This window comes from Eleginops maclovinus, chromosome 4 (genome assembly GCF_036324505.1).
Source record: "Eleginops maclovinus isolate JMC-PN-2008 ecotype Puerto Natales chromosome 4, JC_Emac_rtc_rv5, whole genome shotgun sequence".
NCBI classification, from domain to species: domain Eukaryota; kingdom Metazoa; phylum Chordata; class Actinopteri; order Perciformes; family Eleginopidae; genus Eleginops; species Eleginops maclovinus.
The window spans coordinates 22,805,498-22,831,331 of record NC_086352.1 but is presented as its reverse complement, the minus strand read 5'-3'; the positions used below and the strand labels follow the sequence as shown (position 1 = coordinate 22,831,331).

Sequence of the window (25,834 nt, the reverse complement as noted above, 5' to 3'; positions counted from 1 at the left end):
ACTGTGCAGAGTTCAAGTTCATATTGTTCATCATCACACATACAAATTGGAGGACATTTCCTGTCCCACCTGTAAAACTATAAATAATCCATGCCCAAAATGCTAAAACATGCACTTGTTGTGTTACATGTACTTGTCCTTAGACAACATGTAAAATCAGTTGTAGAAAAAGTGGTTTCTAAATATTATTTAAAATATCAAATAGCTCTAAAACCCTCTAAAATGGCATTTTTCTCTTGTCCCTACTTCTTGGTGACCAACTTGCATATATTAATATTTAAAATAGACTTTTTACTTACGTTTTTTGCTATTTTTGTGTTAATACATGTCTTTTGCAATTGTCATAGCAGTTTGTTAAATCATAAACCTATTTTTTTCAGTCTAGAACAAGTGTGGCACTCCTATCCACTCAACCCTGTTACTCACATTATCACAATAAGACAAATTCAATTCAAAGTTATCTTTCTTTAGGTAAATAACTAAATGTGTCCTTGCCTTGAAAGTAGCATTACATTCAGCAGCTAGCATGAATTCCTAAATGATAAAGCTAAAATAAGCATTGATTTGCAACCCTGTTACTATAATTCAATCAATCAATAGGAAATGACAGACACAGGGTTGCACAATAGTAGTACAATTTATTATTTTTAGTAAAATTACATTTTTATATATAATTTAGCATAATCTACATGTTTTAACATTTTCCCAGATTATGAATTCCTTTTTTTGTTTATATAAAGTTGATTGCTATTGATTTTGAAAGTTCCAGCCCCCATTGAGCGCTGTTGAAAAGCACCAAATAAAATATCTAAAAGAAAGTGTACCATTGATGCCTGAGCTGGCCAAATCCTTTTTTGTGATTCTTTACTATCTGTTTTTATAAAATACATAACAAAAAAATAGAAAATAAAGGATTCATTTAAAAAAAGTTTTGAAGTCAAAATGTCCTCCAATTCTGGAATGACCCAGATATAGCAAGAACATTGCTCTGATGCTCTGATTGCTGATCCGACAGACCTGTGCTCTTTGACAAGGCAGGTGAAAATACAATGAAACCAGATGAAGACAGCAATGGAGAAAAACAAGGCACTCCAAAATAGAGTTAATAAACATTTGACATTGTTTACCGATATGGGTGGTGTTTCTTAAGCAATTTTTTTTATTTAACATGTTTGAATATGTTGTAATATGCACAATTGCAGATGCAGTCAATGTAGTTTCATACATTTTCAAATAGTTTTATACATCATGGGATTTGTGTCAATTAATGCAGGTGGACAAAGTCTGAATATCTCTCAGATAATCAACAGGAGTTTGAATCCCAATTCAACTGTTTATGGAAGATGGAAAAATTTCAATCAAAATGTAAATGACAGGCCAGATATCGCTTTGTAATTTCATTGCTACATTGTCACTATGTTCCTGTTGAAATTCTTTTCATTTCAGCTGATACATTTAGTATTGTGTTGTTAAGAAAGGGGTAGCCGCAGCCCCTGACTATCTACACTCCAAAAAATGTGAAAAGTTGACAGATAGATAACTCAACTGTATTGGGTTAGTTGAAGGCAATAATATTAAGTTTAAATAATAAAACATAGGTTCAACTTAATACTATTTCTTTCAACTAACCTAGTATAATTATGTGAAACGTGACGACATAATACATTTAATTAAAGTCAATGTTTAACTTTTTCTGTGTACTGTCTTACTCATACTTCACCTCTAAAACACTAAACACATAACAACTCTTGCCATATATATATATATATATATATATATATATATATATGTGTGTGTGTGTGTTTTGTATCACATTTGCTTATTAATGAGGTGGTATTGAAATGCATCTACATATTATACAATTCCCACTATAAAGCTGCCCATTACTACGGAGCCCCTCTGGTGACATCGGTGAGATTTTTTTAAATTTGTGGCCACGAAAAATCCGTGGCCACAAATTAAAAAATTCTCACCGATGTCACCAGAGAGGCTCCGTACATTACAACCTGATCAACATTTCAATGACAAATTTAATATTAAAAATACAAATGCAATAAAACCAGACCTTTTTTCAATAATAACACATTTTCTAAAGCGTAGTTAAAAGTACACTATATGTGTATGATAACCAAGTAGCAATAGCTTTAAACCCTTGCTTTGTTCCTTTTTTACATCTCATCATTAGTCGGTGTGTCTTTCCAATTCTACTCATGTCAAACTAAGTGGCCCAATCCTCTTTCGATGAACTGTTTTCGACTTTTGGTTTGAAATATAAAGTCCAGGGTCATGTTGATATTTGTATCTTATTTGAATAAAAGCAACACAATATGATCCATTAGGAGGCACTTTGACTTTGATGTAATGTTAATTGCACAATCAATGTTAAACCTGCTTTCATCAGGCTCATACTCCCAGATGTAAAGGCCCACGAGGAGCACAATAGTCACAGTGTGCTCTGCTCTATATCCCATATTACTTATTGTTATGTATTATGTATTGTACCACGCACACAGGCACGCACGCACGCACGCACGCACACACGCACGCACGCACACACACACAGGCACGCACGCTACTGGGCTACTTCCTTCTTTGGTGGGATCAAAAGTCTATGTGGCAGTTATAGCTCAGATTCGTGGGTTTAACTGAACTGGAAACTTTTCACAGAACTTATAAAATAAATGTTAAAGCATGCACATCCCCCCATATTTGAATGGGTGATTTATTAGTGTTAAAATGCAATCGTGATGGATAGATATAATGTTTTTAGTTATTAAAAGTCTAAGTTGATATTAATGAAGGGGATAAAAGGTTCGAAATGGCCTAAATAAACATCCTGGTGCTTTATTAGTTTCATTGAATCAATGGAATGAGTTGATTGCCTCTCATCATCAGTCATCAAACTCTCTCTGAAAAACACTGATGTGTGCTTAGTGTGTTTGAAATTGTGGTTAGATATGCACCACTCATTGGCTTCTCCAAAGAACTAGATGCGAGCAAGTCCATGTGGGGCACAAAGCACAGCAAACAGCACAGTGTGTGAACAGACCAGGTGTGGATCTGGCTTTTGTCAGAGTTTATAAGGCAACGATAAGGTTTGCCCACATCATCCCCTTTTAGTCATTGGTAGATTATTTTCTTTGTAATTTCCCCCTATGATAGACCTTTATTTGTTTGGGAAAAGTCATCAAACAATAGATATATATCGCTTTCCTCTATTAGTCATCTTTTGTAATGTGGTAAGGCGAGATGAGAGGAGGAAACGGCAGAAAATCTCAATTGTATCAGTTAAGAGAGGGTACAATTGATCCACTTCATGCGCAATGATGCATCAGTGCACCTTTTCACAATTGAATAAATAAAGGGATAAAAATCAACAAAAAATAAAGCAACTCATGTCATTATTGTTATATAATATTATATATTAAAACTGTACATTATATTTCCTTAAATTCAATAACTATTTTGCCAATATATATGAAATACAGTATTTTACACATTATTTGATGTTCAGGGTTACATTATATGGGACAATAGGAGTTCATAATTGATTGGTATTTACTTTAACATTGCACAATAAACTCAATAAAGGATATTTGTTAGAGGTACCGAAGGATTGAGTCAATTACACCGTTGATAATATTGTCCTATTACTCTACATACCGTATCATCTCACAATGATCTGAACAAGGAAATAATTTCCACCAGCGGAGGGTAAATATTTGGTGCAAATGTGGAGAGATGTGAAGGGCATTTGTTTGGTGGTTCAAATGCGTCACCAATTCGGGGCGTGCTCTTCACAACAGGACATATATAGTTCTGTGATCTCTGCCACTAGATACACAAAGCATCATTGCAGAAAGCTGTTTCACACAACAAATATAACCAAAAAGCTCTCATCTGAAAATAATAATGCAGCCTGAGGAATACAATCGCAGAGGTAATGATAGCTTTCATTTTACTGTATAGAGTTATTTTGTCTGTGCTGTTATATCTCACTGAAAATAAGGATTAGCAAACAATAGGCAAAATAAAGATGAATTTCAATAGGAATATCATTGCAGCTGTGAAAGTGTCTGTTACTGATCAGGTAAGGAGCTGGTGGACTACATCACACAGTACCTGGGCTCCATCAGAGAGAGGAGGGTGATTCCAGATGTGAAGCCGGGCTACATGAGGGAGCTTCTCCCTGATACTGCGCCTGCAGAGCCGGAGGACTGGGAGAACATCTTCAAGGATATCGAGAAAGTTATCATGCCGGGAGTAAGTTCCTATCCTGTCAAACATTTTCGTATCAGTAATCAGAAACTATGGCTCTGAAGCAAGTTCTGACTCCTTTTCTCCCTCAGGTGGTTCACTGGCAGAGCCCTCATATGCACGCCTACTACCCCAGTCTGACCTCATGGCCCTCTATGCTTGGGGACATGCTGGCCGATGCCATTAACTGTGTTGGATTCACCTGGGTAAGGCAACTACAACTTCTACACAATCTCGAAACAACTAAGAAAACATAATTACATTCAAGTCTTTCAATGGAATCGTATTGCGATGTTATCAAATATATAAACATAATGAGGTTTTCTTAAATGGTAATCACAAGTACATACTTAAATCCCAGTGTAGTTAAAGGATACTATTGTCTTAATGTGATCCATCTGCATTTGCATGCATTATTTATAACTTAGCTTGAAACCGTTTCATTTCAGACTAAAGTTCTTAGGAAATCACTAGTTTAAATAATAGGCTTTCCACGTGATTCTATTAAATAAACCATTTTAATTACCTGAAAACATGCTATATCGTGATATGTGTCTCTACATATAGATATGAAACGACCTACGCATACAAGATTTTTGCCAAATAGCCTCTGATTGAATACATAAAAATAAATGATAGCGTTTGTTGCTGGTTTTAAACAGGCCTCCAGCCCAGCATGTACTGAGTTGGAAATGAATGTGATGGACTGGTTGTGTAAAGCACTGGGACTTCCCTCCTTCTTCCTGCATTACCATCCTGACAGCAGAGGTGGAGGCATACTGCAGGTTTGAGACTACCCTGATCAGATTTTTTTTAAACCACAAACTTGAAAGTTTTCTCTCTAGAAACTTTTTATTTCTCTCTTCTGCCTAATCCTCCTGTCAGAGCACAGTCAGTGAGAGCACACTGGTCGCCCTGCTGGCAGCCAGGAAAGACAAAATGTTGCAGCTGCGCCCTGAGCTCGAGCGGGACGTGGACGACTCTGTGCTTAATTCAAGACTTGTGGCCTACGCTTCAGATCAGGTCAGTCTCACACAGGGTCTGATATTGCGATTTTTCACCTCAACTGCTACTGTCGCTGAACGTTTCCACTGGATCTCTCTGAAACCTATATTTAATTGCCTTTGAATTGTAAACACTGTGGTACCTGACAGATAATGTGAAATATGGAATGCAGTGTGTAACCTTAATCCCCGATTTCCTTTAGTTCAAGAGTTTCTTTTAATCACATGCAACATTTCTTAATTGGAGAGAAATCTGTCTGCTATGGTGCAAAGTGACCTTAAATGTTTACTACCTTTATAGGCTCATTCCTCGGTTGAGAAGGCAGGGTTGATCTCTTTGGTGAAGATCAGGTTTCTTCCCACTGATGAGCAGTTGTCTCTGAGAGGAGACACTCTGAAACAAGCCATACAGGAAGACAGGAGGATGGGACTGGTCCCTTTCATGGTACGTAGACTGAAGGATTGGTGGAAATCATGGGGGTGTTTAGGTGGAGTTTTTTCCAAAATATTCCAGTGTTTATTAAAGTATGTTCTGCCCCCATGACAGTTTCTACAGTCTTTAGGAATACTGGCAACTATCGTAAGGGCACGATTGAATATAAGGTTGTTTCAACTAGCTCTAATGTATCAGTCATTGGACATTTTATTGTATTACATATAATTTTATCGTTTAAATATATTTTGCTTACAACACTTATATTTTTACTTAGCTAGAATTCTGATAAAAGGCATTCTAGTATTACATTATGTTTAGATAAAAGTACTGGAAATATAAAATATTAAGTGGTATTATTAAAACATAATGATTAAAAATTTGGTTTGATAAAAACTGAAAAAACCATAGGTTTGTGTTTAAAATAGTTAAGATACAAAACAAATACTGACAATGACACGTTTTATCTTATCGGTGGTTTTGTTTCTCCTGTGTTTAGCTGTGTGCAACGTTGGGAACTACAGGAGTGTGTGCCTTTGACAATCTGTCTGAACTTGGACCAGTCTGTATGTCTTCAAATTCACTCCCAATAATACACTGAGTTTTTTGTTTTTTTTTGGAGATTTGCGTCGACAACACTTGTATTTAAATCTCTTCTACAGGTGCAGAAGAGGGACTCTGGCTCCATGTTGATGCTGCGTACGCTGGCTCAGCATACTTCTGTCCTGAGCTACGCTGGTCTCTTGAGGGCATTGAACTCGCTGACTCCTTTGTGTTCAACCCTTCCAAGTGGATGATGGTCCACTTTGACTGCACAGCTTTCTGGTGAGTAAGAGCACTAAAGATAGGTCTTCAGAAATAATGGATAAAAAGCATGTTTTTTGTTTGATTTGAATGTGTTTTCATGACATTAAAGCTGTCATTAGAGCTTTTAATACTTGCATTGTAGTGCAAAAGCCAAACTAAGGTCAAGAGTTGTACATTAGCAGTAACTATAAACCTGACATCAGTTTCATGCTCTGTATTTTAACTTGATTACATTGTCCCTATAACCCTAATAGTACAATTAATTCAAATAGTATATATGATAGTAGGTGAAAAACAATTAATACTAGAAGGATGCTCGTTTATTTGTTAATATTGTTTGAACTTGTTTTTCCAGGGTAAAGGATAAATATAAGCTCCAACAGACGTTCACTGTTGATCCTGTTTACCTCAGACATGAAAACTCACAGGCAGCCACAGACTTCATGGTAACATACAGTATGACCTAATTACATTTTTAATTATCACGGTGAATCATTTTATATAAAGGAAACATAATTTTTCTGTTCAGAATTGGCAAATTCCCCTTAGCCGCCGTTTCCGTTCTCTGAAACTTTGGTTTGTTATGCGCTCCTTTGGACTGAAAAACCTCCAGGCTCATATCAGACATGTAAGTGGCTCTCAGTTATTTAATGCAAAGTATTTAAGAAAGAAATAAACATTCAATGTTATCAGATAAGGCACATTTATTTATGCATGAAATACTAGGACATCCTACAGCTTTTATTTGTCTTTGAATTAAAAGATTTATATGTATATTTTTGTTTTGCTTTAGGGGATTGAGATGGCCAAGCTTTTGGAGTCTCACATTAGGAGTGACCCAAATTTCGAAGTTCCCGCTGAGAGGCACCTTGGCCTGGTTGTTTTCTGCCTAAAAGTAGGTTGCACAGATTTGAACTGTCTACGCAGCAAACTTTGTGAAGCAACATGTCTTAGCTAATCATTGTTGAAAGTAAAATATCATATAAAGGTGAGTTCCTTTATAAGGAAAACATTTTTTACAACGCCCGCTAGTTAAGGTCAGAGCAATATAGGAGATGATTGGTAACTGGTAACCTTGAAATGTCTCCCTCTAAATGTTTCAGTTTAGTTGAGAGGTTTTGGGTTTTTTGGCCCTGCAACATTTATATATTTTTTATTCTAGGTTGGAAATACTTTGACCCAAGAGCTGCTGAGGAGACTGACGCGGTCAGGCACCATGTACCTCATCCCTGCAGACATTAACACCAAGCGTATCATCAGATTCACAGTGACCTCACAGTTCACCACCGCAGAGGACATCCTTAAGGACTGGAGCGTCATCTCCAAAACAGCTTCCACTCTCCTGGCTGAGACTCAGGCTCTGAATAATGCAGACCAACTAAAATCAGGGAAAGATGAGGTGATAGAGGAAGACCTCGACTCTGAGGGGAGAGAGGATGCTGTCTCCAGGCTTGACAAGGCTCAAGTGGAGCTGTGGATTGACAAGGCCTGGAACAGATCTAGGAGACCAATGCGCTCTCTCAGCTGCAGCAGCGAGCCTCTGCCTTACAATTACATCGGATCGCCGTCCGGCTACGACTTTGATAAAAGGCCTTGTCTCAAAGATGCTGCAGCCGCCCTCTCTAGCACACCATCAACAGGATCTGGTCCTATGTTTAAGATTACAGAAGTGCCATCAAATCTCCTGGGTAAAAAGGTCCTGAAAAAGCTGACAAAGTTCTACAGTGTGCCCAGTTTCTGCAACCAGTGGGTGCAGTGTGGGCCTCATCAGCTCTGCTGCCCTGTGAAGGTTTCACAGGCAACTCAAAAACACTTATCCTCCACCTGCAGAAGAATGAACTGTATGTCTTCTTCTCCTGTTGCCAACACTGCTTCCTCTACCAATCCACTGGAAACCACCACAGCACCTAAGCTCCTATAATGATCCTAAAAGCAGTTAAGTACAGTAGTTTAGATACAGACAGTAATTCAGCTGTAGATGATTGAGCAATTTACTATTGTTTAAGCCATGCGGGTGCTGTGCCAGCTCTTTCAGTTCCTGGCAAATCTAAGATCACAGGTCAATGATTTGAGATTGCTTTGCCCAGTTCAATCATGTTTTAAATTTTCAAACTAAAATATTTCGCAATATTCCCTACATTAGCTCATGAAATGTACTGTACCTAAATGTTCATTGTGAATGTCATCTATCATTATTTGACATCCAGTTTCACTTCAAACCTCAAAATCAATTGTACTATTTTGAGGTTCACATTCCAACAATAAACACTGAACTCATTCAGAGCCTGATTTTTCCGTCTGTGATGGAGTTGAATATCTGCTGAGTCATGGGTACATAGTTGTTGTTGTTGTCCTTCCAGGTAGAGCAGAGGGTCCCTGATGGCAGCCGGGTCAAAGCCCTCCTCTGCCAGCTTCAACTTCATTTGCTTAAACGTCCCAGTTACTACCAGTGTATCCTGCCATAAAAAACGAGACATTTTTAGAAAAAAATCCTGAATTGTTATGCGTTATAAATGTATTCAGCAAGACTTTCCTTACCTGCAAGCGAATGAAGCGTGGTCTTGCGTAGCTGGGGAGGTAGTTTTTGACGTGTTGATAGGCAGCTTTGGTGTCAAGGTCCATGTTTTCTTTGAGCTTCAGTGCTGCCATTCCAATTCGTCCCTCGTGTCCTTTAGAGTGAAGGTAAAAGTAAACAGTAGTGTAATTATTAGACATACGACATTTTATATAAATCCAAATGGTCTTATGAAAACACAATCAGACACATTAAATGATCAGATGTGAGGCTTTAACTAATCTTTCATTTTTATGAATTACAGATTTTCAGCACCATAAATAGTTTAAAGTTATTATTACCTGGCACCTTAACACCATAGACATTAGCCTCCTCGACAAAGTCCAACATGAGCAAATGATCGGCCACCTCTGTGGTTGCTACATTTTCTCCTTTCCACCTTTATTCAGGGTCAATAAAACAAAGACAGTAAATGCATAACATAGCTGCTTTGCTTTCATTTAGCACTGGGAACAGTTTGTCACAATTAACAAACAAACACAGAATTATGAAATAATAATTAAATGATGATCCTTAAACTGATATGATATTAGCTAAATTAAAGGCCTTTAATTTTTGAAAAAAAATCACAATTTGGGATAAATAAAGTATTTCTGAATAAAGAATTTCTGATTATAGGTCAGATGCAATGTTGTGTCCTACATCGTAGAATTCAGTTTGCAGTGGTAGTATGTACAGTATAGGTTATTTTATAATAGTTATTTTCCAACTAATTGACCACAAAAGTCAAATATAGAATGAGAACATGAACATGGCAGGGATTTCTGATTAACATGTTCTACAAATGTCAACAAATCTATTTGTTATCTAAAGCTGCTCCTAGATGTGGTCTCCATTATTCGCTCGGCTCATGAACTTCATTCAAACCACTCACCTGAAAGTGTCTCCAATTCGGTCTTGAAAGAAGACAAATCCCTCCTTGTCTATCTTTAGAAGGTCGCCACTGTTAAAGTAGAGGTCTCCCTTCACAAACACGTCACGTAGCTTCTTCTTCTCGGTCTGCTGATGGTTCTTGGCATAGCCAGCGAAAGGAGCTCTTGCTTCGATCTTCCCCACAAACAAACCGGTCTCTCCTGCGGTGAAAGCAAGAAGCACAGGATGTTTATTAGTAAGAGCTTAATGTCAAGACTAATGTATTTCTTTTGGAGGGGGGGGGGTTTCTGACCTTTGGGGACTTCAATACAAAATCCCCTGGAGTCTTTGACAGGCTCCTCTTTCTCCGTGTCATACTTTATGAGGGCGTACTTAAATCCCAACTACGTCAGTTGGAGAATAAAACAAGAGAAAGAATAAAGTAGTTAGTCACACACAAAATCTGTATAGATCTGCATCTTCTCTCTCTATACACTTTTGTTTTTGCTTCCATTTTTCATGTGCTGAAATCAAAGATGTAAGACTTTTTCTGTGAACACAAAAGGCCTATTTCTCTCAAATATTGTTCACAAATTTGTCTAAATCTGTCTTAATGAGCACTTCTCCTTTGCCGAGATAATCCATCCACCTCACCGGTGTGGTACTTCAAGATGCTGATTAGACAGCATGATTATTGCACAGGTGTGCCTTAGGCTGGACATAATAAAAGGCCACTCTAAAATGTGCAGGTTTATCTTGAAAAGAGACATTTATTACTGTAGGAACGGATGGGGCGTGGGGTCAGAAAAACAGTCAGTATCTGGTGTGACCACCATTGGCCTCAAGCAGTACAACACATCCCCGACGCATGGAGTTCGATCAGGTTGTTGATTGTGGCCGGTGAAATGTTGGTCCACTCCACTTCAATGGCTGTGCAAAGTTACTGGATATTGGCAGGAACTGGATCACGTTGTCTTATATGCCGATCGAGAGCATCCCTAACACATGTCCATTGAGTATGAGGGCCATGCAAGAACAGGGATGTTTTCAGCTTCCAGGAATTGTGAACAGATCCTTGCAACAGGGGTCCTGTGTATTATCATTCTGCAACATGAGGTGATGGTGGTGGATGAATGGCGCAACAATGGGCCTCAGGATCTCGTCCGGGTATCTCTGTACATTCAAAATACCATCAACAAAATGCACCTGTGTTCGTTATCCATAACATACGCCTGCCCATAGCATAACCCCACCGCCACGATAGGCCACTCGATTCACAACGTTGACATCAGCGAACTGCTCACCCACATGATGCCATACTGTACACACTGTCTGCCATCTTCCCTGAACAGTGAAAAAAAAGTGTTTTTTAACCGATTGTTGCATCAGCTATCCGGCTTGCTGGTCTTAAACGATTTTGCAGGTGAAGATGCCTGATACGGAGGTCCTGGGCTGGTGTGGTAACAACTGGTCTGCGGTTGAGGCCAGTTGGATATGCTGCCAAATTCTCAGAAACGCCTTTGGAGACGACTTATGGTAGAGAAATTAACATTCAATTCACAGGTAACAGCTCTGGTGGACATTATGACATTTGCCAATTGCACACTCCCTCAAAACTTGCGAAATCTTTGGCATTGTGCTATGTGATAAAACTGATCATTTTGAGTGGCCTGTAATTGTGACCTAGCCTAAGGCACACCTGTGCAATGATCATGCTGTCTTATCAGCATCTTGATATGACACACTTGGAAAAGGAGAAGTGCTCACTAACATAGATTTAGACAGATTTGTGAGAAATATTTGAGGGAAATAGAAAAAGTCTTAGATCTTGAAAAATGGGAGCAAAAACAACTGTTGCATGTATATTTTTTGTTAAGTGTATATATATATATATATATATCTATATACGTATATATATATATATATATATATATATATATATATAAAGCTCAGAAAAAAAATTAAAAGACCACTTTATCAATTTCTCCAATTTAACTATTTATAGATTTGTCTTTTTTATTGTTTTCTATAAACTACTGACAACATTTCTCTGAGTTGAAATTGAACAGACACTGGAATGGCTGCAATAGAATACAACTTAAAAAAAAGGTTGAAGTGGTCTCTTAATTTTTTTCGGGGCTGTATATAATATATATAATATACTGTTGCAGCTGCCATTCATCCCGTTGCGTACAATGTTAACCCACAATGGATGGATGGATGGATTATCCAGTTTTCAGTATTATCCATACTGAAAACGTATTAGCATTAGCAACTTCTTACTTTGTGGAGAAAATGCTCTTTGCCCACAGCTCCAACTCTGCCACAGTAGTTAACAAAGCCAACATTTCCTTCCGTCGCTCCGTAGCATTCACAGATACAAATGTCCCCAAATCGCTGCAGGAATTCCTCCCAGGTGTCGCTCCTCAACCCGTTCCCCAGGGCCAGTCGGACCTTATGATCTCTATCATTTTCTCTCTAGAGGAGCACCAGAGGGGAGACCAGAATAAGAGACATCACATTGTGTCGTTTTGTTTGAGTTTGAGTACATACATTGTGACTCACTGCTGCAGGTGTAAGCTGTACATGCAAATATCAATTAAAACTATCAAGGCTGCTAAGGAATGTATGTGGGTTATTGTTGTATTGTGTTAAAACAACATGATCATATGTGATATTAGACAGGGGTTTACCTTTGGTGTGTTGCAGAGGTAGCGCATAACTTCTCCTATGTACTGAATAACTGTCACGTTGTACTTTCTACAGTCGTTCCAGAAGTTGGAGGCAGAGAACTTACGTTTTAAAACAACCGTGATACCTGGAAATGTAAAGTCACAGATGTAAGTAAATAAAACAGTTAGAGCTAAGAAAGTGTTTAACCTTGAGGACCTTGAAATATCAATATAATTGGACACTATTGGACTCCATATAACTGGTTTAGCCTTGAGTAAACAATCAGCATGCACCCTGTAAATCATGTTCTCTAGTTTTATGAATTACCTCGTTCTATGGCTCCACAAAGCCCCATAAGAAATCCAGAACTGTGGTAAAGAGGCAGGTACACGAAGAGGACATCGTCTGAGCGGACGGAAGCAATGGACTGAAGATAAGTTGACATCCATAGCCTCTCGTGATTGATAACAGCTGCCTTGGGAAGTCCTGAGAGAAAACGCCATTAGAAGCAGATGCAGCCATTTTTTATTGTCCTACCTCTGCAGCTCAAGGTCTGCAAACTAAAAATACAATCACAGATTAGAAGTGAAGGTCAAATGAGGTCAGATTACCTGTGGTTCCTGAGGTGTAGATATAGAGTGCGGGACTCTTAATGTTAACGTTGGCCCTCAGCTGAGGTGACAGAGGCTGGTCGGAGGCCTGCTGAACTTTATCAGTGAGGCTTTCAATACCCTCCAGCTCACAGTTCTCGCTAAGGATAAACACATGGACACCCTGCTCGATCAAGGTGGGTAACACCTCCTCTACAGCCTGACGCAAGTCTGAGAGAGAGAAAATGAGAGCGAGGGAGTTAAAACTTCATGGAGGTCAATGCTGATTCAATACACATAGTAAATCAATAATAACAGATGTGGAGAATCATGGGAATAAACCCTAGAAAGCTAAAGCCCAGTCCAATAGATGAATTGACAAACAAGATATTGCAGTACATAAATGCAAACTACTTTTGATGCAAATAAGAGTAGTTTGTTCACCAGAAAGAAGGGCGAATTAGAATTTTGTAACTGTAAATGTTTCTTAAAAGTTGTATTCATATTATGAATTACTTTTTAAATAAATTCAATATGTGTATAAGCATTAAAAACCCACAATATATATATTATTATAATAATTATAATAATTATAATATTGTTAAATATATATAATATTGTTTAAAAAGTAACTATTTGTAGTCTCCTGTATGTTAACAAGTTCAAAAGCAGGTTTATGTGACAACTATTATTAAGAGTGGGAGGTGTGAAAAACACAAATAATTGCAGTAAAACCGAAATCAGCTTACCAGCACCCGCCACCAGAACCTTGGCTTCACAGCAGGAGAAGCAGTGCAGCAGAGACTTGGATCTGATGTTGCAGTTCAGTAAAGAAGGTATGCACCCCAACTTGGTCAGAGCGAGCCACAGCCACACAAAGTGGGGCTCGTTGCCCAGGAAGAGGGCCACCGTGTCCCCCTCCTTCAGGCCGGCATAGGTGGACAGGGCTCTGGCCACTTTGTTGCTCTCTTTGTCGGCTTGGCTGTACGTGTACGAGCTCTCCTCGAAAATAATGAACTTCTTTTTCGGATGCTTCGCCACTTTGTCCAGAAAACAGTCCAACATACTGTAAAAGGGTTTCTGCTTCTTGATTTTGTTAAGGCTTAGAGCAATTTTAATTGAAGAAATGGCGTAACTCAAATCTTGAAAAAAATAACGATTTATCAGGCGAGGCAAAAACAACAAAAGCGCCAAACCTGCCAGAGCGGTATATAACAAATATGTTATCATTGTTAGTCAGAACAATCAGTCTGGGAATATTAACAGTTTCAAGTCAAGTCAAAAGCAGACAACAAAAAGTTGAATGCAGACCTCGAGTCGACGCACTGAACTTTGACCAATGTTAACTATGGGGGAGTAGGCTTCTCCTTCCGCCGATATCGAAATGTATCACATTTCTGTAGAATCATTTGTTTGTGCTGTTAGTCTTCCTTCTCAGTTCTCACATTTGTTTATTGTATAATCATTCTGCTGTGATTCCCCACAGAGGATTGGTTTTCAAATGATTGTTGCCAATAATGGTCCATGAACCTGTTCCTCATCGCATTTCACTGACTGTCCTTTATTTTATATTTAAACTTTTATGCTCTTAACCTTTTTCTTTTATCTTTTTAAAACTCAGCTCCCTAGTTTGATTTCTTTATATGTATTTTATTAAATATTTTCCTTAGATAACTTTTTATTTCATTTTAGTTTGTTTCTTTTCTCCCTCAGTATTGTGAAGCACCTTGATATATCGTTGTTTTTAAAGTGTGCTATAGAAATACAATGTAATATTATGTAGGATCAGCGACTAGTTGGGGAACAAACTGAACCCTGATATAAAGTGGTTTCTCAGCTGTTCATGAAAAAACACCACATGAGTTAACTTTGTTCAACCTTACAAGCCTGGGCTGATGATCTGTCATCATTACGACATGTTATTTCAACATACATTAAAGTTAAAAACGGAAAATGTGAAACTGAAACTTTTATTGCCAGAGCTTCTATTAATATTGTTTATTTATCTTTTGATTAAGTGCCATATTTTGCACCATCATGAACAGGACCAAAAAGAAAAGAAAATGGAGAATGAAAAACACCCGAAGAAACATTTATTTGTGACAACAGGTTGGTTGGGTGCGAAACTCACAGTACTCCAACACAAGAGCAGTCTCTTCTGGTGATTTATGTTGCCTACATAGATGATTTACATGTTATGTTGGTAGACAAGATTTGGTTTGAAATGGCATTTAACTGATTACAAAGTATAAATATTGAAAGTATGAGCCGTACCTGCCGGACTTGGTCTCCCTGAAAGAAATGTGCATCTCTGTTTTTTAGTCATGAACTTTTTTGCAGGGGTTAACAGATATGCCATCTAGATCAGTATATGTTCACAAAGAGCATACATGGAAAAATGTGTGTAGACAGCGCTGTCTGTATTATTCTGTGTACTTCTGTTTATCATGGTTGGACCCCTTGGTTGATCCACATAAGATAAACTATAGTGGTTATTTTAGACAATAACATGCAGATTCATCTTCATGTGTTTGGAATGTTAAGACTTTTTCGAGTGCACTGTCCATGTTAAATTATATGTGCTCACTGTATTCCCCGACTACACTGAGCACAGAGTTTGCATTTGTCTCCACCTTGTGGTTTTTCCATGTACATCACTACTGCGATATATCTTTGTATTCTCTATGATGAGTAAAAACTGAGCAGACGTGCACATGAAAAGTATTTCTGGCTATATAATAAGAATCAAAGTAATTAATATTAACATATATTCGCACATAAATATCTACCTATGGAGATCGTTTGTTTACACTGTTTATCCAAACATACAGCAACACATCTCAACACCATTATAACACTGAAAAACTCAAAACCGCAGTCCTCATATTTGAAAGCAGTCAACCAGCTTGTAAAATATAATATAATAATAAATAATCACTCCCTCACTTACAGGCTGACTCCAGCCCCTAAAAGGAATCCTTAACAACAAATCCTACACTACTGATTACCCAATTACTACTTTTAAAAAATATGTTAATGCACGACTGAGAAGCCTGCACAGTTAGTGGACACTGAGAGCCTTCTCATAGTTTGATGTTTCCTGATATGATGGAGCCGTAGACCTGATCTGTCAGCGGTATGTAACTCTTCTCTTCATTGTCAAGGATGTAAAGAGGGTCCTGGATACGTCCTGGATCAAAGCTCTCCTCCACTAACTTCACCTTCATCTGCTTGAATGTCCCTGTCACCTCCACGGCATTCTGGACAGAACAAAAGTATGAATCAATCAATCAATCTTTCAATCTTTCAATCAATCAATCAATCAATCAGGTACAGTATAGAAATATCTTTATCTGCTTTCAATCACAGGGTACATGTTAAAATCAGGAAAATCATTAGTTTCTAAATGTTTTGCTCATCGGCGAAACAAATGGAATAGCAAACATGAATGTTGTAGTCCTATTTAGAACAAGGATTAGTGGACTCTTGTGGCCAAAAGGAGTATTACAACAGCATACTCCAACAAAACAAAAAAGAAAAACAGCCAAAAACCTTTTCGGTCCATTCGTTTTTTACAGATCAACATTTTTTAAGGAAGATTATCCTTCCTTAAAAAGCATAAGAAAGAAAACTATTTAGATCATACTTGGAAAAATAGATGGCTAGAATATTTTTTTACTCCTCCGATATTGATAAGGTGGCATAAAAGTTGCATCAACATTTTTATTATTTACTTTTTTTGAGAAGAAAACAGTTTCTAAGGTATATTAATTTATTTAAACGTAATGTGCTCTTTCGTCTCAAAATTTAGTGCTGAAAATTGTGTGTGAAATAAACGTACCTGTATTCTTATGAAGCGAGGTCGGGCATAGGAAGGCAGGTAGCTTACCACATGGTTATATATACTACTTCCATCAAACTGGGAGCCTTCCTTCACAGTGACCGCTGCCATTCCTATCCGCCCCTCATGCCCTACATAGCCGGACAAAATAGAAACAAATAAAGCATTTGTTTACGAATTCAATTGCAAATCAGTCTCTCTTCAATATTCTGGCATCTGGGAATCATGTGATCTTAAAAACATACAGTCAGGTCAAATGTGCGGAGGAAACAGCCGTCACCTGGCACTTGGACTCCATACACATTGGCTTCTTTGAGACAATCGCTGATCGTCAGAATGTCAGACACTTCGTTTGTGGCCACATTCTCACCTTTCCACCTGCAAGCTCAAAGTTAAAACTTTATATCAATTGTGTTACTGTAAACTTTAGTGAAATGTAAGGAACTAAAAAAACATATTCATGTTTGAGCAACAAAAACAATTTTGCCTAGCTTTCTTAATCCTGCCAACTAGGGTGCCTGCAGGGCCCAGAGGTTTACTTAGTATTATCATTCATTTTAACATGACTTTCTTCCTTAATTTGATCCCGTTGACTTGATATCCTTCTTCCCCCCCTACCTCTGTGACCTCATCCAACAACACAACCCTACCCGTTGCCTCAGGTCTACTGATGCTAATCTACTACAGCCCATCAGGACAAAGCTCAGGACCTGGGGCGACAGGGCCTTCGCTGCTGCCTCACCCTCCTTCTGGAACTCTCTCCTCAGTCACAAAAGGCCAACACTCTTAAGTCCAAACATTCCCCCCCCCCTCCACCAGTTTTTCTAATTCATACCTATTAACCCTTTTTATTTTGCAAGTTTTTTTTCAATGTTTTTGTTTCATTACATTGCTGATACTCCAGTATCAAAACCATAAACAATTATTCCGTACGAACAATATTCTTCAAAATCAAATCAGGGTTCACAAGAGTTCTGTACCTGAATGTGTCACCTACACGATCCTGGAAGTAGATGAAGTTGTCTTTATCAATCCTCATGAGGTCTCCACTGTTGAAGTAAAGATCTCCCTTCTTGAGAACATTATGAAGTTTCTTTCTCTCTGTTTGTTCTTCGTTCTGGGCGTAGCCGACGAAAGGAGCAATGTCTGTAATCTTTGACACCAGCAGTCCTGTCTCACCTTGAAGAAACAGCAAGGAGACATGTCTTTTAATGCCATTGTCTATCAAAGGCCAACATCAGTAAATATATCCTTCGACTATAAGATCCATATTTATTATTGAGTATTATGGTACATGCGGTAAGTATAGAAATCTATTTCCAGTTTCTCACCTTTGGGTGACTCCACACAGAGGCCGTTAGCATCTCTGATTGGTTCATCACGCTCGGTGTCATACTTTATCAGAGTGAAGGGAAACAGTTTCTACAGGAGGAAACACATCACTGCTGCATCATGTGCCGAACATATTTACACAAACAGCAAAATAAAACATGTTTACCACATTATTTATTAACAGCCGTACATGAGCTTTTAATATGCCACCTATGTGTCTTACATTCACAATATTAAGTGAGCTGTAACAAGATGACCCTTGCAATGCTAGAAGACAATTAAATGCTTTTTAAATATTATTCTTACCTGATGGAAAAAGTTAACTCGCCCAATAGCTCCAATTTTCCCCACGTAGTTGACAAATCCCACATTTCCCTCGGTGGAGGCGTAAAACTCGCGGACCTCTATGTTCCCGAATCGATTGAGAAACTCTCTCCATACCTCTGCTCTGATACCATTGCCAATAGCCAGCTTTACTTTATGGTCCTTTTCATTTTCTCTCTGCATCGTCACATGAACAAAACATTTGATCAGTACTACAGAAATACATGATTTGATAAATCATTAATTTAAATATTCAGGAAGTAGAATCGACTGACCTAATAACCTAATCACACACAAAATAAATAGTATAAGTGTGAGACTCCACTTCTTTTTATTGAACATTTCACACAAAATTAGTATTTGTATATAACTAAGCAAGTGCTGCTTTGAATTCTTGAAGACAATTTTAAAGAATGTTTTCTCGCATACCTACGCAGTGAACAAAGAAATACAATTTGAAGAAAATGACGGCTTTGTTTAACAACAACTAAATATTTCTGAACTAGGCTACATCTGTTTAAAATCTCTCACACAACTTGTGCATTACTGAGGAACCCGTAAAGGGACATGGGGGTTCTCATGCTCACGCAAAAGTGTTTTAAACCGTTAGGCATGTTCACGCTTGTGCAGTGTGCTACTGATCTGTGCAGGTTTTAGTTGAAATGCATGTTTGGGAAGCAGTGAGCATGCACTGATGTTCTGATATAGTTTTGCTCTTGTTCAACACAGCCCACATTTTCCTCAATTCAAGACTTTCCTATTTTTGTTTTTTTTTGCATGGCATGCAAGAAAATCAAGTTTTCTTCAAGAATTTAAGTATCAACACAAGGTGATTATTTGATATACAAATGTTTATTGTGGGTTTAAGTATTTCTTTAAAAACACACGTATGTGTCACACAGTCACAGTCTCAGTCAGCGCATTTAGGCTCCTCATTAGGATCCTCTCCGATCAAGTATGGCTAATCCCTGCCTGTATGTAAGAATTTGCATAAAACATATTACACAAGCAATAACACTTGTGTAAAATGTTTGGTTGCCAAGTTACTTAATATGGCCTTCCTTAGTAAAGGCCAGGATCTATTCCTAGTGGTGACCAGATACAGACAGACCACCTCCTCCTACTCGAACAGGGTCACACGGTAAATTGAGACTGCACTTCATGTGATGCAATAAGATACTCTGAATGGCCATACATGTAGGTAGAATGTAGTACTCCTAAATACAGCAGAGCCTGCCTTAAGAGATCTGAAAGTATGCATTCCTCCTCTTACAAATGTATATTAATCATATCAGCATTTCATATTGACATGCATCCAGAAAGTTGCGTGGTGTTTGAACCCTGCAGGTTATGACGCAGGAGGGTGGAACCTGATAGTGGTGATTCAACTATTTCTATTTTGTAAGCCAGCTGTGCTGCTCTGTGGGAATGTACTGATTTGAAAAGTTATCTCTTGACTAGATCTGTCTCAATGGCAGCTTGTTGTAGCCGGTTCTCAGCTCTGCCTCAGCAGCTGTCTCGCTCCAAGGAGTTTTATAACAGTTGAGGCGGCAGAAGGAGGAGGCATGCTTCCAACAGCCAAAGATCCTGTGTGAACTTGTTTGGGTTGTACTCACTGTAGTTATTCAAATTAATAAATACAATTAAGGAAATAGGGCTGGAGTGATATAGCAATCTGTCAACACGATGGAGCCATATTTTTTTTAATTAGGCATCAAGTACGGCAGTTTTATTGTAACTTCCTTCACATATTACAAAAACAACAATTATAAACCTTTTTGTTTTATCTTAAATTGGTCAATTACATGCTGTCCAAAAAGCATATTCCTTCGATAGGCATCATCAATTCAAAGTATTTGGAGGGAGGGTGACATTTATCCACTGCCAGCCTTACGGGAATGCCACTGGTTTGTGTTTCACTTTAGACTTTACTGTAACTGAACTATAAATGTCACATGAAGACCAAGAGACTGCTGCAGAGGCTAACAGGGAAAAACTAATATGAAGCACCATACAAATCTTTACGTAAATAGCTGGGCAGTATCAGCCCCAAATATTCTTCCTTTTCCTGTTGTGTAGTACTGAAGTTTTATGTGAGAAAATCTGGGAACAATGAAAAGCTTTTACCTTAGGTGTACTACAGAGGTAACGCATCACCTCTCCTATGTACTGCACAACGGTCACACTGTGTTTCCTACAGTCATCCCAAAACTGAGAAGCAGAGAACTTCCTCTTCAAAATAATAGTTGACCCTTCAAAATAAGACAGCAAAAAAAGAAAGAAAAGAAAATGTATTATGAGCTGAACGACAAAGACATTTTCAGTTATGAAAGTAGAGATAAAAGGGATGTGCTATTACAAATACTTAATGCCTAAAGGTATATTTATTTGTTGTATTAATAGATTACCAGTATTTTTAATTGTTAGGTAAACATTACAGTTGTATTAACTGCAGTATCCCTAGTTATTTCTACCACTAGAATATTTCCCCCCTGAAAATAATGCCAACAATAATAAAGTGTATTCCATTTAAAGGCAGATAGTTGACAACAGGAAGGTGATTGTTCTCAAACAGTGTAGGATTTTCACTAATATCTTTCTGTAACTCCGGCTGCTTACCCAGACAAATCACAGCGGTGTGAACTTTAGTCTGTTTAGTAAGAAGCAGTTAGAAAGTAGAGGTAATCTGGGTTTGGTCAGATTACTGGTTTCCAGCAACAAAGGACTCATTTAGTTTTGCTGGGGCCGGAAACCCAGAGGCAGGAGGAGCAGGGGCATCACTTTGCACAACTAAAGCCATATAGTTCGACCAGAAATTCATTATTATTATTATTATTATTTGCCCTCAACTGCAGAGAGCTTAGTATGTGTGAAGTGATACCTCAATTCCATGTCGCCTTATGTTCCAATATTAATAATTTCTTTAAAGAATGACACAATGTACAAAGTAATTGCTTCTTGCGATTCCATCTCACTCTGATTGCCTTTCTTGTTTTACATCTGTGTTCTTTTCCCTGTCTTGTGCCGAGCTGGGGAAACAGGTGCTCATTACATATGACAAAAAGTGTGTTGAATTGGATTATGTACTGGCTATATTAGAATCATGATGTGCACCTTTATGTATCGTTGTTTTCCTGTGAGAACCATGTATCTCTAAATGTCCACATTTCATGATCTTACTCAAACTGATTTGTCGTTACATTTTTGATAACTCAATGGCTTTTTTAAATGCAAAAATAATTAGCAACCAGGGGTTTTCTTAGGACATTGATTCTATGTCAAAGATTTAGGATGAGAAATTTAACCTGGATCTGCCATAAATTATCCATCAGATCTTCATTCTAGATTTTCCTTCTTTTAGATGTCAAACCATTTTTTCTTTGAAATGATCAGCACAAGGATCTGCTTGGTAAATGGTACATAAATGTTAGACTTAAATGCTGTCACACAAAAAAGATTACTGGTTTGCAGATGGAGGCGATTGCAGTAAACGTAAACTAATTGAGGTGAAACAGTGACTAGTGGGTAAACCTTTGGATACTTTACCTCTTGCTGCAATCTGGATTTGAAACAGTTTGGCCTAAAAATACACATAAAAGGACTATACTGTTATCTAACAAAGCCTGAAGAGTATTAAACAACTAAATAATTCAATGTTCACTAAGTAAAATAAGTATTCATTTGTCTGCAAGGAATCTCACACAGCCTCACAAAGTTGTTTTGCGCTCTCTGCTTCCCTTCAATGGTCTCACCTGTCTCAATAGAGCCGATAAAGCCTATAATGAATCCCGCTGTGTGGTACAGAGGCAGGTTTAGGTAGATGACGTCGCTAGACGTCACACCATTTGAAGCCAAAACAGCCAGCGCTGTTAGGAGGCGGTTCTGATTGACCACAGCTGCCTTGGGGAGACCTGAAATACAACAAGACACAAGCAGCACACACCTTTAAACTAAAGAACAGACATGTTGTTGTGGGAACAGATTATTGCATAAAACGCTGCCACTCAGATACCTGTTGTTCCCGAGGTGTAAATATAAACGGCAGGACTTTTGAATGTGATGTGTGATCTGAGGGATCGAGGGAGCTGGCAGTCTGATGCTTTGTCCACTTTATCAGAAAAACTCTCGATCCCAGGAGTGTCTGAATGTTTGGTCATCAGGAGCACGGTGACGCCCTGCTCCGTCAGGTCGGGCAACACATCCTCCACTGCGTCCTTTAGCTCTGCAAAGAAACATACAGTAGAATCACAACCAGTACTAGTTTGAGATCAGAATACTGATATTTTGTATGTATGGTTAAGTATGATCAAAAACACCTTTCAATTTTTAATGCAGACAGCAGATAAGGAGAAGCTGGACATGGGTCAGTGAAACTAGGGATGACGTAAACTGTAGTATTTTGAGAACATACATGTGTTTAGCTTCGCAGATTTTGTGAAAAGCTGTGTCACTGACCAGAGCTGAACATTTAAGACAACAACAAAGTGAATCCAAATCTCTATATTTTCCACAAAGGCTTGGATTTAATATTTCAAGATCGGTATTAAGATTATTTTCTATTCAAATGGTAAATATTAAGTGTAAACCGAGTACGCCATCACTATTTAACAATTTGTTTAAGCCCCTTGACTTCCACATGATTAATATAATCTGGCAGGGTGTGCATTCTGGATAATTCCTCAAGACCCTTTTTATTCTCTGAAGAAACATCATCTGCATTAGATCAAGTCATTAGGCCCACATGGGTTTCCAAAACTGTGATGGCCAAAACTTTTAACCTTATTTTCTAGAAAAAGCTTGGACTTGTAGGCATGACGGGCTCAAAATGAAACCTTAAACCATAAAATTAAGTTTGACATTCAATCTAAAAGCAATGTTCATGTCACAGCTCCTCAAAGAGCAGACCTTGCTACCTTAAGTTGTTGTCATTCACACATTAAAACCCTACCATATGCATATACCTGAGGCTGCTATCAGCACTTTGGCCTTGCAGCAGTTGAAGCAGTGCAGCAAAGACTTGGTGCGGATGTTGTGATTGAGGAGAGCCACAGGAGAGCCTAGTTTAGCCAAGGCCAGCCAGGTAAACATGAAGGCGGGTTCATTGCCCATGAAAAGTGCGACGGTATCTCCAGCTTTATACCCAGGCTGTGCCAGAAGCGCGTTGGCTGTTTTACTGCTTCTTCTATCTGTGTAAGAGTACGAGAAGTGTTCATTTTCAAACACAATGAACGGCTTGTCTGGATGTGTAGAGGTCTGCTCCAAGAAACGGTCCAAAACAAAGAAGAAAGGTCTCCTTCTTTTCCTCGACATGAACGTCACTAAAATCCGCAGTAGATCCTTTAAATACAGAATATCCAACCAAAGATATGGGGACAACGTTTTTATTGCGAACGGTATGATGAGGATACTTGCTAAAATGAATGAAATCAAATAAATCTCCATCATGTTGTGTTGTTAAAAAGCCACAAAGTCTTGTAAAGAGAGAAAAAAAAAGTGCAGTCAAGCAGGCAAATGGAGATTGTTGCAAAAAGCAACTGTGTGCAGGGGGCGGGGCAATTTCTGAAAAGTAGGTTACGATCATGGAAAAGGCCAAATATTTGAATATCGTAGAGTAACTACAGACAATTGCAGATAATATTGCTCAGTAACTCCATGTCGTTATTTAATTACATAAAAGGTAAAGATGAAAGTGGTCTTAGAGAACAATACTTTCAAGATGTAAAAAACATGTTTTGTTGACATGGGGCTGTATATCCCTTTATTTGCTGTTTGGCCCTAACCCCAGTGCCGGCGCTAAGGGGGGGCATTCGAGGGCCGTGCCCCCCCTAGCGGTCATTGATGCCCCTCCTACCAGCTGTGAAGCATATTCCCGATCTGTCACAATCGACTATAATTGACGCTGAGTTCGAAGTTGCTAAAGAGTTTTTAATGTCACAAAAGCAAGCAAGCCCCCTGCCAATGACCCAATGCCCCTCCAGTAGATCTGCTCTGGCGCCGACTCTGCCTAACCCTAGTCACAAATCTGTGGAGTCGCGAAATGTTAAATGTTAAATTGTTCGGTCGACTTTTCTCTTATCTCTGCTTTTGAAAGAAAGATAATTGATTGGTGGAACTGTGAAATACTCACAGGTATCTGAAATGCCAATGAGGGTCCAACCACAGCTTTTCAGGTCTCCTATTATGCTATATTTCAACAATGTATTGTAGGGCAATATCTATACAAAACATGTCTGTGAAGTGTTTTGCTCACAATACCGAACAGATGACGCTTTGTAGCCATGCATCATGCCCCTCTATTACGGCCCTGTTCCTGAAGTGCTGATTCTGTGACTGTCGCTTTAAATTTGAGCTGAGCTAAAACTGGCCACGTGAGTCTCCTTAAACACAGGGGACACATATTTATGTATAAAAAGACATCAAAAATTGCATTTTGCATAATAAGGGACCTTTAAGTGTAGTGGAGCAGAAGTAAAATATGTAGGCCTACCTTAAAACTGTATAGGTCACTTTCTGCCACTGGTAATGGTACTATCCTTGTGTTTTAATTCGGATCAAAGATTGGAAAATGATGCAAATGCAAACAGGAACACACACAAGCATAGGCTCTAACAGTATCAGAAAAACACACAATATGACTTTATTAATTAAGAAGTTTTGTCACAAAGACTGGACTGGATTCATTGCAGTGGTGAATTGTGTTTTGTCCTCTTTTCTTTTTTTAAAGGCGCAGTATGAATAAAGGTTATATAACCGTTATTATCAAATGAATTCATTAACGTTGAGTCCTCAAAATTGCCCTTTTGATTGTTGGACCAATACATGATGCTACTAGGAGCCAAAGGCATCCTCAGTGAATAACCCGTGGACCTTTGGCATCAGTCAGAGATTTCTTTAGAAGGCAGGGTAATATCAGCAGTCACTGAGGTCGTAGGATTGTGAAACTCTTGAGAGCGCAGTCCAGAGGAGCATGTGGTGACCAGCCGTGTCAAGGCTATCTGTTTCTTTGATTAGGCTATATTCCTCTACTTTTACACCTTCACCTGCTTCCCATACAGTGTTTTGGTAATGTTCCCATGCAGAACAATGATCAGCTTTATACTGTTAATGTTGTTATATGATACTGGAGTCAATAAAGTCAAATAAGCA

General features: G+C 38.4%; 3 protein-coding genes across 4 annotated transcripts; 1 reads left to right on the top strand and 2 right to left on the bottom strand.

Annotated features, from left to right (window-relative positions):
• Window positions 1-3,851: 3,851 nt before the first annotated feature.
• Window positions 3,852-8,892, top strand: hdc (histidine decarboxylase). Its single transcript, XM_063881636.1, has 12 exons — window positions 3,852-3,940; window positions 4,091-4,263; window positions 4,350-4,463; window positions 4,920-5,042; window positions 5,143-5,280; window positions 5,563-5,706; window positions 6,194-6,260; window positions 6,357-6,519; window positions 6,857-6,947; window positions 7,031-7,129; window positions 7,295-7,396; window positions 7,664-8,892. The coding sequence occupies exons 1-12, from the start codon at window positions 3,913-3,915 to the stop codon at window positions 8,420-8,422; spliced, it is 2,001 nt and encodes a 666-aa protein (XP_063737706.1). The 5' UTR covers window positions 3,852-3,912; the 3' UTR covers window positions 8,423-8,892.
• Window positions 6,800-14,593, bottom strand: LOC134863237 (long-chain fatty acid transport protein 2-like). Its single transcript, XM_063881637.1, is given in 11 exon segments — window positions 6,800-8,854; window positions 8,856-8,957; window positions 9,040-9,170; window positions 9,358-9,455; window positions 9,951-10,149; window positions 10,242-10,332; window positions 12,212-12,406; window positions 12,622-12,746; window positions 12,929-13,087; window positions 13,213-13,422; window positions 13,941-14,593. Coding segments are annotated over 11 exon segments (1,866 nt in total). The 5' UTR covers window positions 14,422-14,593; the 3' UTR covers window positions 6,800-8,779.
• A 674-nt stretch (window positions 14,594-15,267) lies between these two features.
• Window positions 15,268-24,189, bottom strand: zgc:158482 (uncharacterized protein LOC100009650 homolog). 2 transcript variants are annotated; one of them, XR_010165536.1, is made up of 10 exons: window positions 23,650-24,189; window positions 22,701-22,910; window positions 22,441-22,599; window positions 20,816-20,940; window positions 18,671-18,865; window positions 18,364-18,454; window positions 18,013-18,211; window positions 17,278-17,410; window positions 17,033-17,163; window positions 15,268-16,451 (listed from the first exon to the last, which is right to left on the bottom strand). XR_010165536.1 is itself a non-coding variant. In XM_063880653.1 (10 exons), the coding sequence occupies exons 1-10, from the start codon at window positions 24,131-24,133 to the stop codon at window positions 16,275-16,277; spliced, it is 1,869 nt and encodes a 622-aa protein (XP_063736723.1). In that variant the 5' UTR covers window positions 24,134-24,189; the 3' UTR covers window positions 15,268-16,274. The 2 variants fall into 2 exon arrangements, 1 of the variants encoding a protein (XP_063736723.1); XM_063880653.1 differs by having other exon boundaries at window positions 17,313-17,410.
• Between the last annotated feature and the right edge of the window lie 1,645 nt (window positions 24,190-25,834).

Bases quoted from the DNA above. Each gene is read 5' to 3' on its own strand.
- hdc (XM_063881636.1), top strand. From the start codon at position 3,913: ATGCAGCCTGAGGAATACAATCGCAGAG. The intron at 5,281-5,562 runs GTCAGTCTCACA...CTACCTTTATAG, and splicing joins TGGCCTACGCTTCAGATCAG to GCTCATTCCTCGGTTGAGAA. The intron at 6,948-7,030 runs GTAACATACAGT...TTTTCTGTTCAG, and splicing joins AGGCAGCCACAGACTTCATG to AATTGGCAAATTCCCCTTAG.
- zgc:158482 (XM_063880653.1), bottom strand. From the start codon at position 24,133: ATGATGGAGATTTATTTGATTTCATTCATTTTAGCAAGTATCCTCATC. The intron at 22,600-22,700 runs GTATCTGAGTGG...GTTGTATTTCAG, and splicing joins TTACACCTCGGGAACAACAG to GTCTCCCCAAGGCAGCTGTG. The intron at 17,411-18,012 runs GTACAGAACTCT...TTGAGCTTGCAG, and splicing joins CGTGTAGGTGACACATTCAG to GTGGAAAGGTGAGAATGTGG.